At 40.2% G+C, this 24255-nt stretch overlaps 1 protein-coding gene across 2 annotated transcripts in view; it reads right to left on the bottom strand.

Moving 5' to 3' along the window:
* LOC130909038 (thymocyte selection-associated high mobility group box protein TOX-like) overlaps positions 1-24255 on the bottom strand; it is a 158825-nt gene that overhangs the window by 93265 nt on the left and 41305 nt on the right. Inside the window, exon 2 of one of the 2 annotated variants that reach the window (XM_057825095.1) lies at positions 101-193. The exons of the other annotated variant lie outside the window; for it this stretch is intronic. Coding sequence (XP_057681078.1) covers positions 101-193 — 93 coding nt within the window. The remainder of the gene's footprint in view (positions 1-100; positions 194-24255) is intronic. 2 annotated transcript variants of the gene reach the window in all.

The following is a 24255-nucleotide window of genomic DNA, read 5'->3' as shown; positions in this document are numbered from 1 at the left end:
GGTCCCTAAGTCAGTGCTGCAAGGTCAAAGGTCTCCAAACAACTGTGCAGCACAAACAGGAGCAGTTTTCATAGTGCGGGGCTTGGCTAATATATCTCACCACAGCAGTGGGTAGTCTTTTCCTAGCTGGACTGATGCCTGGAGGGGGGGCAGAGTGGAGCCTGACCCCTCTTTCACCCACACTGTACCGGGCCTGTGGTTTGAGATAGAGACAGAGCGAGCGAGCAAGAGAGACAGACGGGTGGGGAGAGAGTGGAGACAGAGAAGACAAAAGCGGGAAAGGAAACGACATGGTGGGGCTTTAGTTTGCGAGGTACAAGCAGGGCATTTGTAAAGGAGCAAGTCAATTCACCCCCTCACACACACACACACATACAGCCACAAGTACAAACAAGACACACCTCCTGAAATCTCCCTATCCTTCACACCTCTCAGGGCCAATGCACACGTGCAAGGAGAGGAGTATTGGCATGAGACACACAGTTATTCCACTTTGGCGGTGGGGTGGGGGAAGAGGGCCGGGTGCACAATAGGGTTTAATGAGTTGACATCCCATCCACCCAAAATACAAACCCCCTCACCCAGCCCTTTGCCCGTATGCCTGCACTCCTCCACACACTGACAAGCAGACAGAGAATACCAGACAAAGCTGCAGTACTGAACCAAAACTGCGATGAATGATTGGAGTGGAACCAGTTAAATTTCACGCATTACTTATGTGGTCAGATAAAACTGCAATTGTCAGGGAAGCACCTGTGAACCTGGCCATTGTTTTTTTATGGCTGCAAAACAAATGAACAGGACAAGACCAAAAAAAAATTTGTAAAATTGGGTTAATGTGCATTATGCACGTATTTCATACTAGAGTTGTAACTAGCACTAGTGACCAATTCCTTGTGTAGCCAGCAGCCTACTAATCAAAAGCTAGTCCAAGAATAGCCACAAATGAGCTCACACTAAGCCAAAAAGTTGATTATAAAAACACAAAAAAAAACACTGATATAGCTCCAAATTAACCAAATGTATGCAATTCCACAAATATGTCCAAAACTTGCTAAAACGGACCACCCTAAAACATTGTTTACAAAAAGTACCCTATAATTAGCCCAAACCATCCTACAACCTGCCTAAAACAAGCATCAATCGAGTATGTAATCTCACCAAAATTACATCTACAGAAGGCAATCAAAAATCTAGAGGTCCTACAGTAGATCATTGGAATTTAAATTGTACGACCCAAAAAAAGCAACAGCATTCAACGGTGACTATATTTTAATGTGCAGCACAAGGAACTGGAATACAGCTGATGTCTGTAAGAGCTCTAAGGAATAGTTGTATCAAATTTATATAAAGTATAACACGCAGAGGTCATTAGTAACTGGAGGACCCTTGTCCCGGTTTGGATGTAGAGGCTGTCCCTGACGGACCATGACCTATACCTAAAAAAGAAGGGTTATGAGGTGCTTTTGAGGAAATGGCACAGCCATTATATGCTTTACAATAGTGACAGAACATACAGACCAATTACAATCGAGTTAGGCGATTTCACATTTCTCATCTTGTTGAAGCTGCCCTCAACTTTTTCGAAGTTTTGACATTTTACCTGGTTTTCACAACAATTTACGTTAACAGTAGAGCTTTTAATGTTTTGTACATTAGTTACAAAAACTGTAAAAAATAAATAAATAAATAAAAGGCTTAAATAAACGACTATTTCAGTATCAAGTTAACAGTTAAAAACAATACTCAAATCCCCATTCTGTATCAGCAGCTTTAAACTACATTCAATTAATTTAATGTTTTGAATCAACCGTTAAAGTTGTTAAAATTGCTCCCGTTATTCCATAATTTCCCTTTTGTCTACTTTCGACATGTGAAAGTTTTAAAACTATTTTAAAGATAGATTCAAGTCAATATTTTACCGATTTAGGAGTATTTTAGATAAAAAGTTAATTAGGTTCGCTTGGAAGGTTCGCTACAACAGCCTTGCAGGGAAGTCTACTGCTTTAAGATGGCGGCCGTTTACTAACGCCCGCATCTAGCTTTCTGTAGATGTGCTGCTAACGCCACCGAGTCTATATTGCATCTCGTCCTATATAGATATTATATCTACCATAACATTATGTGGACGTACTTTGTAGCAGCTGTCGGCAGCAGTCAGGTATGTTGTTGTTTTTTTTTTATCTTGTGGCATGAGTTGAGCTAGAGCCGTGAGTTAAGCATTGGCATTACCCGAGGGGCCAGGTAATGACAGGCATGATGTTTAGCTACTCTCGCTCAGTTCCTCATTGCGTTCCGAAGACCGCGTGGCGTACTGAGTGTGTTTTACTTCCGCTTTACCTGACATATTTCAATAATCGGAATTTGGATGTTTGTGAATCGTTCTCGAATCTTCCATGGCCGAATCGCGAATAATCTAAGAATCGGAAATTTCGCACACCTCTAGTTAACAGTGTTCTGAATGTCATTTTTTTAAGTTGGTCCTCTTTGAGCTACTCTGCAGAATTGCAGATTCTCATTAATATGCAGCTGAGTGGAGATAATTATCATACTCATTGCTCTGAATGGCTAATGGAAAAGTGGGTGTGTCGGTCAGCAGCTCATGAGGGAAGTCGATCACGGATGAGTGAAGAGGCCAAATTTTGGCGGCAAGACAGCAAATTAGAACTTCAACCAGGGCACACCCTCATTTTCCTATACATGAAGCAATTAAACATATTGGAAAATGAGTTGAAGGCCTGTTTAAGTCTACGTCATTATGAGACAAAAAGGTTTAGCCACTAAAACTATAGAGTGAAAGGAAATAAACTCCTGGCAGGTCAAGTATGAACTCAATATCATAAATATAATTCATTTAATAATATTTCATATTTTTGTTTTGTGTTACTTGACTAATAAATGTCAAAAAGTTTCAAATCCATGTTATCTGGCTGACATATTGATTACATATGAAGACACGATGACTAGGGTACTTACATAAAATATATTGCACAATAGATAGAAATTTTCTCCAACTAGACCATTTTGAGTTCTAGTCGACCCCTCATCGTCATATAACGCCATATCAGAATGTTGTTAGCCAGGTTGACAGCCGCATGACTCTACCAATGAATGGATGTACAAACCCTCTACAAACTAGAAAAATAACATTGTTAAAAAGAACACGACAAAAGGCAGATAGAGAATTGATTAAGTCAATGTGGGTTGCAAACCATACTGAAGAGTGGTTAGTTATTAGTGCCCATTGAGACAGTCTTTGGAGTGAGTCAGTGTGGGAAGACTTGTGCATTTTTAATATCTTTAAACTGAAGAGCCAGAAGAACACAAACGACATGAAATAATAAAAGGCATTTCACCTTAGCACTATCCAGGCCTCTCAATTATTTACCACTAATGAATGGCCTCAGGCAATATTCATCCTAAGCACAATATCAACCACCCCAGAGAGGCTGAATCAGCTCGCTGAAATACTTAAATACATTTACTCAATTATGCTCACTGTCCCTAATGCCAAAGAGACAAGCGTGTACAGTCTTTCCTCCTCTCGAGCACCACCCCCAAATGACCATCTGCTCACATTCGAGCATTATACTTCAAGGAAACAAGCGCAACAACATTGATGGTTCATTCACGATAGAAGAAACCAGCTTTATTGGGGTTTGTTTTCCTTCCTTCTAGTGCAGGGGATGGGAACCTTTTTGACCAAGAGCCAAAACACCCAACATATTTCAAAATGTGATTCCACGGGACCCATACAGTTAAGTTTTGTAGTTTAATTTTCCCCAAACCATTTTTTTTTTATATACAGGTAGTCCCCGGTTTACAAACGATTTGTCTTGGCTGGATTTCCGCGAATTAACCCTTTAAATACCTCAAACACTCTCGAAAGAAAAATAATAAGTATCCAAAAACATGTACTATACGTCATCATAATGTCTTCGCCAAGACGTTGGAGCTAAATCCTAGTAAGACAGTGAGCTAAGCTCAGAAATGACGATGTCAGACGTCCGTGTGGTTTGCTGACATTATTCAGCTGCTCATGAAATCAACACTTGCAGAATGAAACTAAAATAAAATTAAATCAAATCAGTCTCATCTTCAATAACAGCAATTAAAATTTGTATTTACAAGTAGCTGCTGATACAGCAATAACAAACAATTAGCATCTACAATGGGGCAAACAAGTATTTAGTCAACCACTAATTGTGCAAGTTCTCCAACTTGAAAATATTAGAGAGGCCTGTAATTGTCAACATGGGTAAACCTCAACCATGAGAGACAGAATGTGGAAAAAAACCCCGCAGAAAATCACATTGTTTGATTTTTAAAGAATTTATTTGCAAATCATGGTGGAAAATAAGTATTTGGTCAATGCCAAAAGTTCATCTCAATACTTTGGTATGTACCCTTTGTTGGCAATAACGGAGGCCAAACGTTTTCTGTAACTCTTCACAAGCTGTTCACACACTGTTGCTGGTATTTTGGCCCATTCCTCCATGCAGATCTTCTCTAGAGCAGTGATGGTTTGGGGCTGTCGTTGGGCAACACGGACTTTCAACTCCCTCCACAGATTTTCTATGGGGTTGAGATCTGGAGACTGGCTAGGCCACTCCAGGACTAGAGGTGTGCAAAATTTCCGATTCTTAGATTATTCGCGATTTGGCCGTGGAAGATTCGAGAACGATTCACAAACATCCAAATTCCGATTATTGAAATATGCCAAGTAAAGCGGAAGTACAACACACTCAGCGCGCCGCGCGGTCTTCGGGACGGAACGGAGCGGGAGTAGCTAAACATTATGCTTCTCATTAACCGGCTCCTCGGGTAATGCCAACGCTCAACTCACGGCTCTAGCTCAACTCATGCCACGAGATAAAAAAACACAACAACATACCTGACTGCTGCCGAAAAGCAGCTACAAGTACTGCTAAGCTACATAATGTTACGGTAGATATCATTTATATAGGACTAGATGGATTATAGACTCGGTAGCGGTAGCAGCACATTTGCAAAAAGCTAGATGCGGGCGTTAGTAAACGGCCGCCATCTTAAAGCAGTAAACTTCCCTGCAATGCTGTTGTAGCGAACCTTCCAAGCAAACCTAATTAACTTTTTATCTAAAATACTCCTAAATCGGTAAAATATCGACTTGAATCTATCTTTAAAATAGTTTTAAAACTTTCACATGTCAAAAGTAGACAAAAGGGAAATTATGGAATAACGGGAGCAATTTTAACAACTTTAACGGTTGATTCACAACATTAAATTAATTGAATGTAGTTTAAAGCTGCTGATACAGAATGGGGACTGGAGTTTTTTTAATTAATGTTTTTTTGTATATTTGTTTACTGCTATATGTTAACTTGATACTGAAATAGTAGTTTGGTTTAGCCTGAGAGTATTTTTGAACAATTTTGGAACTAATGTACAAAACTTAATTAAAAAAAAAAAAAAAAAAAAGGAGGGGGGTGCATCAATAATCATTTTATAATCGAATCGGAGCCTCTGAATCGTAATCGTAATCGAATCGTTAGATGCCCAAAGATTCCCAGCTTGCTTCTTACGAAGCCACTCCTTTGTTGCCCTGGCTGTGTGTTTGGGATCATTGTCATGCTGAAAGACCCAGCCACATCTCATATTCAATGCCCTTGTTGATGGAAGGAGATTTTCACTCAAAATCTCTCTATATATGGCCCCATTCATTCTTTCCTTTACACAGATCAGTCATCCTGGTCCCTTTGCAGAAAAACAGCCCCAAAGCATGATGTTTCCACCCCCCATGCATCACAGTGGGTATGGTGCAATTCAGTATTCTTTCTTTCTTTCTGGGTCTTACATGTTTAAATGACATTTTTGTGGATGATATTTTTGCCTCTTTCGCACAGCTAGTCCAAACATTTAATATTCCTAACTCTCATCATTTTAGATATCTGCAACTTAGAGGCTTTGTTAAGAATATCATACCGCTTTTCCCAAATAAACCTCCTACAACAGTTTTAGATAATGTTATGTCTTTAGATCCGACAGAGAAAGGGGGAATTAAGCGTATTTTTAATGTAATTTCTCATATGGTAGCTCCGTCCTTATCAACAATCAAAGACCTGTGGGCACGGGATTTTCAAACACCAATCGGAAAGGGACTGTGGTCCAAGGTTTTGGGTAGGGTACATAATTCATCTATGTGCGCTAGTCATGCTCTGATTCAATTTAAAGTAGTGCATCGGGTACACTATTCTAAGGTAAGATTGTCCAGAATTTTTCCAGAAATCAGCCCTTTGTGTAATAGGTGTAAGCTGGCGGATGCAACACTGATCCATATGTTTTGGCTATGTCCGAGTTTAGAAATATTTTGGAAGGGTATTTTTGAAGCCCTCTCCCTAGTGTTAGGGGTCGAAATCACTCCTGATCCGTTAATATCAATATTTGGAGTTTTACCGGAGGGTCTATGGTTGCCTACTTGGGGGTGTAGGGTTATTGCTTTCACCACCCTTTTGGCGCGACGTTTGGTTCTTCTGAGGTGGAAGGAGGCTGCCCCACCCACAACGTCACATTGGATAAGGGATGTGCTAATGAATCTTAGGCTCGAGAAAATCCGTTATATTCTTCGTGGTTCTGAAAAGAAATTTTACAGTACATGGGGACCTTTTCTTTCATTCTTTGACAACACCGGTACACAAGTGCAGGAATGATATATGCACTGTTGTATTGTTAATTTAGCTATGGGGGATGGGCAACGGTACGGTCGCTTTCCATGCTGCTCCTATTTGGTGGGACATTTGAATGTATTGTATTGTTTTGTATTTTGATTCTGTAACCATTACTGTATGTATTGGGAGTGATGGCACGGAAGAACTTTCTATGGCTATCTGGACGTTTACAATTAGACTTAGACCTTATGGTTGGTTGTGTTGGATAACTTGGAGTGAAACTTTTTTTTTTTTTTTTTTTTTTTTAGTTTGGGGAGGGGGTTGTTCTGTATTTTTGCAAAACCAATAAAAAGAAATTTGAAAGCAAATCAGTATTCTTTCTCCTCCAAACACGAGAACTTGTGTTTCTACCAAAAAGTTCTATTTTGGTTTCATCTGACCATAACACATTCTCCCAGTCCTCTTCTGGATCATCCAAATGCTCTCTAGCGAACCACAGACGGGCCTGGACGTGTACTTTCTTCAGCAGGGGGACACGTCTGGCAGTGCAGGATTTGAGTCCCTGGCGGCGCATTGTGTTACTGATACTAGTAGCCTTTGTTACTGTGGCCCAGCTCTCTGTAGGTCATTCACTAGGTCCCCTCTTGTGGTTCTGGGATTTTTTTTCTAACCGTTCTTGTTATCATTTTGACGCCAAGGGGTGAGGAGGGAGTTGAAAGTCCGTGTTGCCCAATGACAGCCCCAATACATCACTGCTCTAGAGGAGATCTGCATGGAGGAATGGGCCAAAATACCAGCAACAGTGTGTGAAAAGCTTGTGAAGAGTTACAGAAAACGTTTGGCCTCCGTTATTGCCAACAAAGGGTACATAACAAAGTATTGAGATGAACTTTTGGTATTGACCAAATACTTATTTTCCATCATAATTTGCAAATAAATTATTTAAAAATCAAACAATGTGATTTTCTGTTTTTTTTTCCACATTCTGTCTCTCATGGTTGAGGTTTACCCATGTTGACAATTACAGGCCTCTCTAATATTTTCAAGTAGGAGAACTTGCACAATTAGTGGTTGACTAAATACTTATTTGCCCCACTGTATCATTTAGCATCCACACATCATCAAAAACAATCACATAAATTCGCCCTAAGTATTTGACCACAATTGCAAATGTACAATAAAGAGTAAAAAAGGGGTTATATACAGCCGTCACCTCTGGATGCTTCACAAGCAACAAATGTGCGCGCAGGCTGTCATCTCTTCACTCGGCTTCTTCCCCATACGTGCGTGTGCCGTCACTGCCGTGTGTGGGGTGGGCAGGTGTGTAAATTCTCTAACATGTTGAAGTACAACCTGCTATATGCTTCCTGCGCCAAAATAAAAGCATGCATCACAAAACAAAAGTCAACATAAAAATAAATAGATAAATAAAATAAAATTTTTTTAAAAACACGACGAGACGCAGGCATCGTAAAGTTGAAATCGTGTAAGTTGGGTCCAACGTAACCCGGGAACTACTTGTACTCCATTTCGCTCGGCATTGGGTTTTAACTAAGGGAGTGCCAAAAAATCGATTATTGGATGCATCGCGATTTGACACGTGACGATTCGATTATGATGTTCAAAAACGATGATTTTCCCTAAAAATTTTAGCTGCTCGTAGCGGAACGAAATTAAAGACACGTCTGCCGCCCGGACACCTTTAACTGACGCACACAGAACGTTAAGACGCATGCTGCCGGTTACTGAGCGAGCGATTTACTCCTTTTCAAAAGACTGGAAAATAAATTTGTGTATGAGACAGGTACGAACCCGGCGGTCGCGCTTCTGTGCGCAAGTTATTTTTTAGAGCGAGAGGGGAAGAAAGATAGATCGTTGGTCCTTGTCTTTCAGTTATCCAGCAGTAGTATCAAGTGATGTCAGTTAAAAAATGTCCTGAGTGTGTTGCTTAGTCCCAATTGCGTCTAAAGAGGTGAGTACACGAATCCTCTTGTACTGTTTAGCCTTAATTGTTGTTTTTTTTGAGATGTTAACAGTTAGCGCCGAGAGCTTAGCTAATCAGCGAATTCGCTATTGTGTATTTCCATGTCCGTTTGTGCGTTGTTTGTTAGTTTACTCCATATGCAGAACGTGTAAAACCATGATTAAGTACAGCGGTAACACTACAAACATGCGAAATAGTACAGAAATCTGTGAAAACAAAGTATAGTATATTGGTCAAAAGAAGTCTTATTTCTAAAGACACTGTTTCCAGAAAATGTGAAATTCATTCCACCTGTGTAAATGTTATTGTATTGTTGAGACAAATAAGTACTGCCTTTGAAATAGCTGATGTTTTTGCACCTTCTTGTGAAAAAGAGTATCTCAAGGTCAGATGTGTGTTGTATGGGCATGTTGTGAAATAAGTACTGACTTTAAAATGGTTAATGTTTTTGCAGTTTCTTGTAGAAAAAAAAAAGGGGGAAAAAATCAGTTTAAGAGCAGCTTTTTGTTGTATGGGCATGTTTCCATCGTTCCTGTCGAATCATTAGGATATTTTAGATAAATAATGGACATAAATTTGTTTGCACTCATCAAAAGAGCTAGATATGAATCGTGAGACACTGGTTCCCGACCCCTGTTCTAGTTCTTGTGGGAAGACAATAGCCATCACTCATTTGAAAAGTCAACATTGCAAACGCTTTACATAAATAGCGAATAAAAAAACGTTTTCTTGCGTTTTACTTCATTTGACTATGTTTTAATAAACCATTTATCGAAGGATAAATTCATAATATGTGTGCCATGTTTGTGTGGCTTCTCACGGACAGTTTACATGGCGACTCTGCGACACAAAGACGCAATGACTGAGTAGCGGACTCGCCTCGCGTGCATATGGTGTCGGCGAAGACGAAAAATTCTGAATCCTGCCTCCAAAGTGGAAGAATCCCATTTCGGGGGGTTGAGGGGGGCTTCCTCAGCATGCATATCAAAGGCTCCTGCGGCACGAGACCGCGCCGTTAAAGTCAGCACTCGTACACGTCACATTGGGCGTGCGCAGTGGTGCTACTAAACATTAAAAACAGCAAATATGGCGGAATGTCGGCTTTAATTGACTGTTTTAATAATATTTTTAAATTCAATATGTTGAATGTTTCAATTTTTGTGCCTTTTTGAACAAAAGAAAAATGACATTGCTTCGAGTGGGCGGGCATATTTTTTTCCGGCTGAGGGAGCTTGGTGGGGTCAAAGCGCATCATTCTCTGTCGCCCTGTAAATCTGCACTGCCTCCTAGGGCCTGGCATGAATACTACATCGTTTTCATGCGGAATTGCGACATTGTTCAAATGGAGACGCAAATGCAAAGGTAAATTTGAAATTTTTCGTATTCTCGGAGAGTCACCATGTAAACGGCCCCTCAGTTTTTTTCTTTTCATTCCAGCACATGAGTCAGCTGGATGGGTGGGGCTGCACAACACACCTGTGGAGCATCAGGAGCGCTCATTATTTAACGACTCCTGTCGTCTTATACGGGTGTCGGACTATTGCATAGTTGCTTGCTTACAGCTGTCTCCTGCCCATACGTATGTCTTTTCGTGGTACACTTTATTTTTGTGACAGTAGTTTTATTTGGACTTTGCTAATTTGTTTTTGTCTTTTCTCGCCTTCGTCACCTTCCCCTTAGTTATCTCGCCGACTTGGTTCGTGCCTCTTTTTGTTTGTATTTTTATCTCACGTGTTCTGGCGTGCTCCCTTAGTTCCCTTTTTTGTAATAAATTCTACAAACCACCTGTCTATGTTGGATCCATATTTAACGGCTCGCCGTTCCATAACAATGTGAAAAGGTCAAAATGTGCATAGACAAAATACAGTGAGAAATTTACATATGTAATGCTATAAAAGTGTGAACTGGGACAAAATTGTCAAGCATTTTTAAAAAATTATTATGTATGCTTTGTGTGGAAAAGGTGCTGTTGTGCATTCTTCTGTAGGTAATACAAATTTTGGCTGTGTTGTGACATGGTTGCCATTACTTATAAAATCTTGAGAAAATACCAAATCATGTGTAACTTCGCCAATCCCCAGCGCTAACACTTGTGGTTTCCAAGGAGCAATGCCAAGTGCATAGAAATCTTTTATAACCTTCACCATTTACACGATCACCTGTGAATGTCAATAGATGCTGCCATCTGTTACTTTTATCTCTAGATGACTACTCGCATGCTTAACTGTGCTAATTACTCTTCATTCAGTGCTGATATTTGCCTGGCTGATTACTTGTGAAAGCACTAAATACTCATGTTGTCTCAATCTATGTACCAAAAGATTAAATAAATAAATAAATAAGGGGAAATATGTAGCAGGAGAATGGCAATTTGTTCAAGGCCGGAATAAGAAGGACTTCAGCCAAGGCTTGCACTCACGCAGATGTTCAGGAAGCATTCGTCTGCTTAATAAGATGACAATGTGATGAAGGCAATTCATAACATTTGCTAACAGATTCTTGTAACCCCCAAACATTGATGGAAAGCAAACAGTTCTACACTTGCAGCACCAAGTTAGTGAATCAGTGTCACTGATCACTTCAACTGTTTAGAATTGCTCAATCGATTTTCTTTACAACAAATTCAACATGTGTGTTAATTTTATTCAATCCATCTTATATACATTTATATCATAATTTTAGTTTGACCTCCAACAAGTCTTACAAGCTGATGGCTTTTGTGCTTCCATGTTTAACATACAAAATACACTGAACGGAGTAAAGAGTATTGCAACAAGATTTGTCCATTTTCTATTTGTCAGCGTTTGGCTGTAAATATACCAAAATGGAATTACATTGCAGAGGATCTGTTTCCTAGACAGCTTGTAAATTACAACCAGGGAATAAAATAGAGGGGAAAAAAAACAGAAAGGAAATGAAGGAGAGTTTAAAGGGGGAAAACATACTATTTTCATTTTAACTGCTTTAGGGATTAAGGCTTGGGGTTCTAGAAAAAAAAACTGCATTAAAATAATCCACCATTTGCATTTTTTATCTCACAAAGGAGGCACGCACACACACACGAAGAACCCCTCTATCCCACCTCCGCGCTTCTCAAGCTCCCCCTCCCCCATTCTGGGTCAGCACCCATACAGAGACATAGACACAAACTCATATGTACATCATGCATACACACCATCATCATTAAGTACAGGCGAGTGCGTGTGCGCACACGCACACACACACACATTGAGATCAACCTGCTGCCATCTGCTCTATGCACTCTGTACAATCCTTGCCGAATACATTATTTGCTACAATATATCCCATCACATTCCCTCAATGTCACAGCCCCATACTGGTGGGGACTGAGAGAGGGGGCAAGGAGAGGAGTGGGGTAGGTAGAGTGGTTGAGCGCAAAGTGCAAAACAGCTATTGTACTCAGAAGGGTGAGAGAAAAAGGTGTGACACGCCAGGAGCACTGCTTGGCCCACTACCTCTGTCCTGTACTATTTTATTTTATAGTGTACTGACTGGCCAAGATGTCGGAGCTAAGTCCTAGCTAGACAGCGGGCTAAGCTCCGAAATGACGATGCCAGACGTCCGTGTGGTTTGCTGACTTCATTCAGCTGCTCATAACATCAACACTTGCAGAAAAATAAAATTATATCAGTTTCATCTACAATAACAGCAGTTCAAATTTGCATCTATAACTAGCTTTTGATACAGCAATAACAATCCACACAAACGATTTGCATGTTTAAGTTAGCGTCCGCACATCATCAAAAACAATCATATAAACTCGCCCCAAGTATTCGAGCACAATTGAAAACGCACAATAAACAGTACAAAAGGTGTTATATAAAGGCGTTGCCTCTGTGAATGCTTCACAAGCAACGAATGTGTGCTCAGGCTTGCAGCTGTAATCTGTCCCCTTTCTCTCTCACTCGGCTGCACGGCTTCTTTGTGGGAGCTGTCACTACCCGCAAATGAGCTCTTCCTCGTCTGTGCGAGTGCGCTCTTCTTCATGTGCGCAAATACATTCTTCTTCGTGTGTAAATGCGCTCTTACTCGCGTGCCATTAGTACTACTTGCGCCACGATAAAAGCATGCTCACAAACCAAAAGTCAACATTATTAAAAGAATAATAATAAAATGAAATAAATAAGTAACGAGACTGGCGTCGTACAGTCAAAATTTACGTAAGTCGGGTACGTTGCAACCCGGGGACTACCTGTATCTACAAAAATGTCCTATTGCACGGAAAAACAGCCTTCATTCTGCGTGAACAAGCAGCGATGCTGCGTGAACAAGCAGCTATGAGAACAGGTTAAAAGATTTAGGGGGGGGCAAGATTTGAGACAGTTGTGAGTGAAAAACTAAAAGCAGTTTCGCTTTTTTTTTTTTTTTTTTTTTTTTTTTTTAAAAGCAAAACCATTTCATAGGGGGAAAAAAAGGTTGTATAGCAATTTGGAGCAAAACACGACCAGTATTAGGCACCGAATGTCAATCATTTATTACAATAACGACAGCAGATCACAGATGTTAGCCTGGTTAGTTTTTTTGCCTCTCTTTTTCTGAAAGCACAATAATCCACCATTCCACTGGAACTTAGCTTAGGATGAGCAGAAAACACTCCACGTGTGTACATTTTTGTCAGCTTGTGTCTCAGTGGCATGAAAGATGCTACAGTCGTAGATAGGGTTGCCAACCGTATCTTGAAAAATGGAATCATCCCATATTCAGACAAAATAGTACATGTCCCATATTAAGTTTACAAGGGACGCGTTTGTCCCATATTTTCATCAGAATCAAAAATAGTGTTTAATTTGTAGAACGAACGAATACTGGTATGGTGCTTTTCAAGAATGTAGGGAAATGCATTTCCCTGCTTCTCCTGCCTTCTGACCAATGAGCTGACAGAACAATGACAATCCTGCTCATGTCATTGGTCGAGGAGGTACTTTCACTTGCCATGAGAAAAACAGAAGACAACATATGAATGTGGCAGATAAAAGGTTTGAGTGAAGCGTGAGTAAAAAGCATGTTCAAAATCCTTTTTTATTATAATTTGATGTTCTGTCAATTACATTTGCATTTCTTCATTATATTTAGAGTGATCATTTGCAAAACTGTTATTTTTGAGTGGACTTTGAACGCACCTAAATTGTTTAAAAAAAAAAAAAAAAAAAAACCTCAACTAAGAGGTAGTACTATCTCATACAAATGAGTCATTGCTCACATGAAGCCCTCCCATAGCCATTCATATGACCCCTCCTTCATCTATTGTTTATTCATAGTTTAGCAATACACCACATATTTCATATCCAAATATTATTCTACTACACGTCAGCCAAAAATAAGAATGACTTAAGTAAACAATTGCTGCTTGGTTTGTTTAATGTATATCATCATATCATCAACTGTTGCAAGCACATGATCATGTTACTTTTGTATATGGCAGAGCAGTGGGACAGAACATCTGGCAAGTCCACACTTGGCTACGTACTGAGCTGCTTTGCATTCACCAGCTATTGAGCTCAAAATATTCTTTCCACTTGACTCACTAGATCTGCTGAGTGGCAATTAACCTTGCTGCAGTAAAGTCTTAAGCAGTCTTTCAAACTTTACAAAATGTCACATCGGCTGAACCTTTTAAAAAATGTAATAATATTTAGTTACGTGAATGCATTCATATATTTTACAGTTCAGGCAGGTGACTACTGGACTATTAAGAGGGATCATGCTTGTCTAAACAGATCTTTCAAAAGGTGCATGGTGTGGAATCCCTCTCTCCCTTGCACTCATCTTTTTCCCACACTCCACACCTCCTCCATCCTCCACCCAGCTTTTCCCAGATGCTCCCGGCTCTTGTCTGTGTTTGGGCTGCGACTGTGAGGGGTCACCGCCTGCCTTGTTCTCACACGCGCGCGTGGTGTGTGTGCTCGTATGAGCATGAGACTGCACGCATTGTACAGAAAAAAATGTGTGCGTGTATGTGTGAGAGTGTCAAAATAAGCTTGGGGATTTCTCTAAATATCAAAACCTTTTCCAGTATGCGTCCCTCTGTGTGAGTATGTACAGTATGAGTGCATGTGTGCATATGTGTGTGTGCTGCAAGCACAGTGCCAGGCCTCTTTAATGAGTCTGTCAGGCGCTGTTAGCGACGGCGTGCTCCCCTGGCTCAGCGCACTCCTGCAGACACACTGTGATTAGCCGGGCCAACGGCACACCGCCGGGCTAGATTAAACACTCACCATGCCGTCAGGGAATGAACACACACACACTGATTTAGACACACGCACATAGCTTCGTCACCATTGCGCCTATTAACCAACTCTGATACAGTAATATGTACTTGCCCTCCAGAGTAAGGTGTCACGCTTGCTAGAATAGAAAAAAAGACCAATATTTAAACAAAACAGCAGCCTGGGGAACTAGCAGAGGGTGCTAATATTTTGATAATCTGTCCGTCCCTATTGAATCTGTGTCCGCCACTAATTTCTGAGCATCAGTCTGAATTAAGGATAGCCCCTGTGACTCCACCAGCCTTCTAGGGCTTCATTAAAGCAACATGATACACTAATTACAGGTAATGAGCCTTTAATGAGCATCCTTGATGAATGAGTAGATATGTAGACAAGGAACAGGCTCGAGGGGCAGGCCCGAGGGCAAGTCGTTATCGATTCCTCAAGGGGTCTGATGGGTTTTCCTGCTTGACCGCTCAGACAAGATCTTCTAGATAAGCATAGATGACTGAACCAACAGAAGGATATCATTTGGCGAAATACAACATGATAAACTAGTTGAGTATTTCACCACAACTATGACAGCCAGAAGAGTCTGGAAAAGTTTTGTCCATTAATCCAGAAGGACATTTGCGAGGCCAAACGTTGATGTTGGACCTGAGAGAGGACCTACTGGCAGCCTGGTGAGCAGGGTTCCTGACGGCGACCAAATTTTGCGACTAAAATTAGAGCTAGTACGAGTATTTTTTTTCATCTACTCGCATATGCGCGACCATTATCATTGCGTTTTGTTGTTGTTGTTGCTGACAAACTTCACGGTTAAATCCACTAGTTGGCGGTAATGTAACGAGCTGGTTTGTTGAGGGAAAATACAACAGAAGAAAAAGAAGGTGAAGGTGGGCGATGGGTGGAGCGGGTTATAATTGGAGTAGCGAGAATGACAGCATTTGCGAACAGCGGCGAAAAGGACAATCAGTGAATACTTTCTTTTTTAACAAACCCGACGGCACTGTTTAAAAGGAGGCCAACGGGGGGAATAATTCCAACTCAGGGGCTCGACACACGGGAGGCGATGAGCGATAGCGAAATGCAAAAGTCATCGCCGTTGAACTGAAAGCCATCAAACGGGGCGCAATGCCTCGTGCTCAGACCATACGCCACACTCTACATCAAATTGGTGTGCATGGCTGTCACCCCAGGAGGAAGCCTCTTCTGAAGACGGTACACAAGAAAACCCGCCCGTCTCATCAGGTCATACTACATGGTTCCAGTAATCCATGTGCTTTGTCAGCAAACTGTTTGCGCGCTTTTTTGTGTACCATCTTCAGAAGAGGCTTCCTCCTGGGGAGACAGCCATGCACACCAATTTGATGTAGAGTGCGGCGTATGGTCTGAGCAATAACAGGCTGACCCTCCACCTCTTCAATCTCTGCAGCAATGCTGACAGCACTCCTGTAACGAGTCACATGAAATTTTGGAGGGAAAATGACAAGCAGTACTCAATTTGGACATTTTGGGATGTACCTAGTTTCTAAGGGGTGTACTCACTTTTGTTGCCAAAGGTTTAGATATTAATGGCTATATTTTGAGTTATTTTGAGGGGAAAATAAATTAACTTTATTATATAAGTTGCACACAGACTACATTTCATTGTGTCAAAGTGTCATTTTGTCAGTGTTGTCCCATGAAAAGATAAATATCTGCAGAAATGCGAGGGGTGTACTCACTTTTGTGATAGACTGTATGTGCTGGTCGCACACTGCTAAAATAATACGCTCCTCCATGTTGACAAAGCGTGGTGTGTGGAGGTCAAATTCCGTCAAATTGGCCAATATCCTCGAATGTGATTTGTCGATCCATAAATACGTTGTTGATTGGATGTAGTGCCAGGTGAAAGTAACAGAAATAGAACAAAATTCCCATGCTAAGCTAATTTCTAAGCAGTATACTGGTTGATGTCTACACTAATAGAGAACAAAATCCAGATTCCTCAGTTTGTAGTTTTATGCATTTATTTTGAAAGTATTATTGACCAGTTAAACTGTGAAAATGAGAGAAAACGTTGCATGTTGATTTACAGTGTGCGCCCCTGAATCTTCTGGTTGCGCCCCTAAAATTTTAAGTTAGGGGCCACTGTGCGTCTGGTAAAAAATGTTAGTCTGGAGCACTGTGGTGACTAACTTCAAACATGCCTGCTGCTTTATTCACATTTTTTTCTAATTGGAATTGTGTGACCCTTTCTGATATTATGCAATCTTGCATCCCATTCCTCGTAAATTACATCTGCTGAGCCAGGAACAATATCATTAAAGCATATTTGCTACGACAGCACAAACTCTGTTAGCTCCATAATGCGCACTATGCCCACCCATGTGGTCAGTAACTAATCTCTAATTTAGAGTACTTTAGATAATGTGTAAAATAGAGTACCTGTGAACTATCCATAATACACAATTTTTTTTGTGTGGAAATTTACAATTATTAATGTGATGCAAATACATTTTTGAAGATTCCATTCTATTTAAAAAATGTGTAAAAAGCTGCATAATTGTTGTAAAGTTTACAGTTCATAATTTATGAATTTGTTTTATGTGTTTTATTTCTTTTTAAACTGTGGCGGGTTTATTAGCTTTTTTTGTTGTATTTTTTGAAAGGAAATGCATTAATAGACCAATACTGCATTGAGGTAAGAGCTCAACATCTGTGGATTAGTATCGAACATTTTCAGGGACTGGGAAAAATGACGGAAAGCACAAAAATTTTGAAGAATACCGTCACAAATATTCCAACTCTATTCTCTACTTTACTCCAAGTGTCAAAGTGGTTAAACCTTATTTGGTATGCCATGCTCATTATCATCATCTAAATGCTACAAATGTGTGTATCTATTAGTTTCAACAACAGCCACATCCAAAATGTCCTTGTGGAGCATTCAGGTTAGTTACGTTGACTCCATAGTGCTTACGTCAAATTCATAAGCATAACATATTTACCAAAAAATGGAAAGAATAAAAGTCCCTACAGCAAAACTTTCCTTTGTGGTGGTATCTACTCCCCCTCATTTGCTGCCTCTCGTGCCAAGTGGCCTGATTTTGCCCCTCTGTGTGGCACATGGTGGTTTTCCTTGTCACATCACCTCATTTCCTGCTGTCATTGTGAAGGTACAGTTAAAACAGCGCAGTTACCGGATAGGCCTAACTGACACTCTCAGATGTGGTTACAGCTTTTCATATTATAATGCGCTCCATTTTCAAGACCAAGAAAAAAAACTATTAGGTGTTCAACCAACTCCAAGGTGTAAGCCATCTCTCGCCCAAAGTCCAGTTAAACTGACACCTAAGGCAAAAATGGACAATAGCCTGAGGTCTCGAGCTAAAAGGCATTCATGGGGACAGTTGACACTGGTCAACAGCAAAGATAAAGCACCGCTTTGAGGGTGTAATGACAAATTGTGGTTGTCAGTAAGCCTGTCGCAATATGCAATAATTCCATTTATCGCGCGATATATAAAAATGAAGGCGGTAATTTTTCCGCTGCGATTTATCGCCTCGTGTGCACGTGCGTGCGGCAGACGTGCTGTTAAAAGTTCGGATTCCTCGTTACCAACTGCGCAAAATGCATATTCGTTCCAGGTCTGGCAAAAACTAGCGCCGGAGCCAATCGTTCCCATTATATCCTATTGTTCAACGTATACCGGCTGCGTCAGTGCTCCGGAGTGACTGTGGACCATCTATGGGGCGCCGGTGTCGTTGATGTGTGGGCGCTCCCGTCAGGAGTGACAGTTCACGCGGGGCGGCTATTTTTCGGCACAACGCCGGATATTTACAACGAAGTTCGCCAAAACATTGTTACCAACTTGGCTGCTACGAACAACCTCGCTTTGACAACGAACAGCTGCTTCAAACTCGTCCTGTTTATGAAAGTCGATTGTCATATGCTGGTGTGTAGTAATGAGCAGATGTGACTTCAGCGGCGCTTGCTAACTTGTTGCACACACTAGATATCATGAAATGGCAAACTAGATGTGCTACGTTCCATGTCATTGGCTACGTGAGCCCAGAGTGATTATGGGACACGTAGTCCATACTACATCGATGAATTCTAAACTGTCATGACTGAATGGAAATTGAGAAGGCCAAATCAATCCATACCAGTGACTATAGGTAATGTTGCAAATATTGTTAATTCAGGACATGACACAGATGGATTCGGACCAGAAAATAGGATGTCTTGCTCATGTAGTAAATCTAGCTGCTAAGAGAGCTGTAGCAATCAACAATGTGCCCTGCCTCACTTTACAAACAGTAAAGATTGTTTTCAGCACTTTTATACAATTTTTTTTCAGAACAGTAAGAAGTAAGCACATAAATATTGTGCACTAAAATGCATGTTTATATGATGGCAATTTAATTTTTGCTCGTTAGCAAAAAAAACAAACAAACAAACAAACAAAAAAAAAACATATATAATTGTTTTTTTTTTTTTTTTACACAGCATTATATGTATTGAATCGGATCGAAAATCGTGTCCCCCGTATCGAAAATCGTACCGAACCATGACTTAATTGTATCGTTGCATCCCTATGGAACACCATAGCAGAAGCTATGACGGGAAAAGTTTTCATTTGCCTAAATGCTTAAGTTATTAAGTGCAATTTTTTTTTTTTTTTAAAAACACATTTTATTCTGTGTTTCTGTGCGGTATCAATATTGTTGTTTTTTACTTAAGAGGCATGGTCTATTGTTTTTAGATGTGATTTCTTAAAAAGTATTTTTGAATTTAAGAGTAAATAATTATCGTGTTTAAATGAGTGTACTTGATCTATTACTATATACTTCTCACTGTGTTATTGTAAATTGGTTAAAAAAAATTGGGGCGGGGGGCGCAATAATATCGCATATCGCAATAATTTATTAGAATAATTATCGCACACTAAAATTTGTTATCGCGACAGGCCTAGTTGTCAGTTCAGGGGCTCCTTCCTCAAAACGTTCACTTGTGGGCCTTACCTCTAAGCAAAACAACTCTCATCAGACAATGCAATGATATGGCATATTGGGCATGGCAGGCCTACCTAGTGGGCCTCTTGCTAGCAAGCTTGTTGGAAACATGCAAAGCGACTCTTTTGGTTTTAAGGTTCTTTTTAAAAAGTTTTTGATCGAACAAAAACCTGCAAATCAAAGTACTTAATTTAATCTCATTTTTATTTTTTTTATTTTTTTGTAATTAAACCACTTTGATGGTGGTGTATAAATTAATAGATGTGTGCTCTGTTCACCATTTAAAATTAAAATATACATTGCAGGGTTTCCCCTACACATAAAAGATTGTGACGTACCGCCACACAAAAATAAAAGCCGCCACGCCTTGCAAAAGAGATGGTTTTTTGTTTGTTTGTTTGTTTTTTCTTTTAAAGGCCGTTCCAAACTAGTGTCAGCCTAGTGTGAAGGGTTCAGCAGTGACCTATTCATTGTGTATTGTGATGTCCATAACTAAGCGCGACCCCCTTAAGAGATGATCGGACAGGAAGAGCTGTGACGTAGTGGGAAGTGAAAAAGAGAACAGGCGAGATAGCGGTCGCATGTTGCGGAAGCCCGCTGTTATTTTGTTATTGATTTTCTTTATTATTGTTGCTACAATAAAGTGAGTAAGCCATTACAGACTCCTCTACTTCTTCCCCCCCATCTGGGGGATTACAGTGTTTTGGAACAGACTTTTCGGCGAAAGTGAGCGGTGGACGGCCTATTTAGGGGCCGTTTACATGGTGACTCTCCGAGAATATGAAGAATTTCATATTTGCGTTTATATGGTTCCGTCTCCATTCAAACAATGTCGCAATTCCACATGAAAACGATGTAGTATTCATGCCAGGCCCTAGGGGGCAGTGCAGATTTACAAGGCGACAGCAAATGATGCACTTTGACCCCACCAAGCTCCTCAGCCCGGAAAAAAACATGCCCGCCTACTCCAAGCAATGGCATTTTCCTTTTTCTCCAAAAGGCACAAAAAATTGAAACATTCAACATATTTAAATCTAAAAAATATTATTAAGACAGTAAATCAAAGCTGATGTTCCGCCATTTGCTGTTTTTAATGTTTAATAGCACCGCTCCGCACGCCCATGTGACGTGTGCGAGTGCTTACGTCATCGAACCGAAGGCGGTTTCAATGCAAATGAATGCGCTGCGACCCACGTAATTGAATTCTTCCACTTTGGAGGCAGGATTCGAATTTTTCTTCTTCGCCTTCCGTCTTCGCCGACACCATATGCACGCGAGGCCATTCCGCTACTCAGTCATTGCGTCTTCGTGTCACAGAGTCGCCATGTAAACTGGCGCTTAGCTGGAACGGCAAGTTTGAATGAAATTGCGCCAAGAGGTGGGCAGAGCGCCGCCGCGCTCATGTCAGCAACGCATTTAAGAATAGAGGGGCAGGCGTACTTATATCTGGGTTATCAGGCTGCTTCGGTGGACATATATACGCAATCACGGCTGACGAAACCTTGATAAATGCGCTTTTTTATCGAAGTTTTGCGAGCTCTGGGACACTCGAAAAATTGCTCTCATACTTCTCCTGGCCGAGCTAATTGGTTACCTCGATGCGCGTTTGTGTGGAAATGTAGTTCACGAACAACAACAACAACAAACAAAAAAAACAATTCACCTTCTCACCGAAACTAGTAAAACTCTTTACACGGCAATTAGAATTTCCCTCTACTCCTTGAAATGGGTCCATTACAAGGGCGTAGGTTTTTAATATTGGTAGGGACGAAAAAACAGCATAACCGGCATGTACACTTTTTGCGGGGGACGGGACATTAATCAAACCAACTTCTTTTTTTCAATCTAACTTTTTTTAAAGGCTGCTGTATAACTTGCTCGTTTCATCATGATGAACAAATGTTTCCTCCATGGATTGATACGGTAAAATGAAAGTGAAAACGTAAGCCGGAAATCCGAGAGAGCTCATCCCTGTCGACACGACAGTAACAATAGGAACTTATGTTATTTGGGTTTGAGTTTCCCGAGGGACAGAAATAGTTGACGGACACAGGAAGTCTGTGTTGTTACGTTTGTTATGGTCCAAGTTGCAGAGCTGCAATAAATGTTGACTCAAATGAGTTCAAGAAACTAAATTCTGTGCTTTATGAAGAGTGAAAAAAGCAGAATTTAACACAAACGAAATAATTCGGCCGATCAGAGTGAAGTATTACCGAAACAAAATGGTGACGTCACGTGCCGTAATGGTCGGCAACGGATCGCCGCATACGTTTCTTCAACACAACATGGCCGTGTCAATAAAAAAAAAAAATTATATATATATATATACAGTATATATTTCTGTCTCCCTCCATATTCTCGTTTATAATGCGCACCATGATTTTACAAGTTGATTTTGGGGGGGGGAAAAGTGCGAGTTATATTCGGGAAATTACGGTAATTTTCTCCATCTTGTTTTGAGTGTTAAAGACTAGTTAACAGATTAATGGGTCAGATTATTCAGTTTACTTTAGGTAAATATAAACATTTTTTGTTATTAAGCCCATACATCTAAAGGTAGGTCATTTTTCACTAAAATCAAGGGAAAAACTGCTTTCAAATAATGTTTTGAACAATACCACTTCTTGAATTAAGAACATTTCAGACGAAATTTTTTTTTGTTTTTTTTTTTTGGTAAGATTAAATATACTCACTTTTTGCTTATACTAAGTGTGTTAAGATTATTTTCAGCAAGCTATTTTACTTATTTCAAGAAATCTAAGTGAGTAAAATTTACTTGAAGCACTTGAGATAATTTCGCTTATTTCTAGTAGATTTACACTGAAAACAAGGAAATTTAACTAGTCATCAGCCAATCAAACGTGCGTTTGAGGGGAAAAAATGGTGTCAGTGTAAGTCTGAACATAATGAAAGTAATTCACTTAATAATGGTAGGGTCAATTCTATCCTTACAAAATATGTGAAGACAATCTAAATGACCTCTATAACTGAACTCATTTATATAACGCAAATAAGGTTGCTTAAAAGTTGGTGGGGACAATTTGAGCATCCTGAAAAGTTCCTAGTGTTATGTCCCTAATGTTCCTACGCAAACCTACGCCATTGGTCCATTAACAGAAGGACTTATAATGTTGTGTTAATGTAGTACATATTATGGCCAAATAAAAGGGAAATGAAGGACTAAGAGATATAAGTCGTACTATTGCTACGAGGGAAAAAGTCGTATTATTATGTAGGGTAATATAGCTATAATCAGTTGCGCATTTTACGTACATGTACCGTAGCTGAGAGCTACGACATTAGCCTGGCTAATGAAATATTTCAAATAGATCTTTATTTTGGTTCTTCTTGGCAAGAAAAACGTGGGGGAAAAAAATCTAATTTGTCACGACATGATGCAATTTCGCCGTGGTACGACATGGTGAGGCGGTCGGACTCCGATGCAGCCCACCACCACAGTTTTAAAAAATCCTAGGGGAAACCCTGCATTGTATTATGATCTTGGCGTCGCTGTTGGTAGGTGTTTGCTATTGAATTTCATGCCATTTATTTTAATTCAATACAATGGTATCTTTTCTTATTCATGATCTATTTTTGGGTGGGGTGGGGTGGGGGCATGGTCCTCTTTGCATGGGGGCCCCAGAGTGTCTAGAAACATCCTAATGTATGGATACATGCAAGAATTGTTCATCATCATTTAGTCATGTCTCTTCTTCTTCACCCTGAACTGCATTTCACCTCCTCCTTAAGCAGATTTTACAGGATGCCCCGTCCACCAACTTAACAGTGCTCCTTTTCACTGCTTCAATTGTGCACAATTTGGTAGAGCATAATGTAGTAATTGTGTTTTGCCCCTGGAGGGAAACTATGAGTGCTGTTGCAAAAACCTAGCAGGATGTACTGAACGTATGGTTTCAAAAAACCCCATAAGAAAATCCAGTTGGGAATTGGGACATCCTATGAAAATATAAATGGATAACCACCTCTAATCTGCAGTTATATTGCATGACCTCTATAAGAGTGGCTTTCATTCCATTTAATGTGATATTTGTGTAGGCCTAAGAATACCCTAGCTAGAAAATGCATTTGGATCGCTTTTTCAAAAGCTGTACAAAACAGAAGCTTTAGTCATAAAAGTGACTTATTGAACCAGCTGCTCTTGATTCACCTCGAATTACTGTACCCTGAGCTTCACAAAAAACTGTTAATTAGATTTGGTTCTTTCGTTCTCAAAACCTTTGATACCAAGTACAGAATCACGTCTAACATTGAAAATACAGTAGCAAAGTAAGCATACGTGCTCATGAAAAAGGAGGCTGAGATTTTCTTCCAAAAAGCACATTTAATATTATTGTATATAAGTGTAACTTTATCCGTCCATTACCTGGAACACTTAC

Source organism: Corythoichthys intestinalis, chromosome 2 (assembly GCF_030265065.1).
Source record: "Corythoichthys intestinalis isolate RoL2023-P3 chromosome 2, ASM3026506v1, whole genome shotgun sequence".
Taxonomy (NCBI): Eukaryota; Metazoa; Chordata; class Actinopteri; order Syngnathiformes; family Syngnathidae; genus Corythoichthys; species Corythoichthys intestinalis.
The sequence above is the reverse complement of the archived record's forward strand: the minus strand, read 5'-3'. Positions and strand labels throughout refer to the sequence as shown.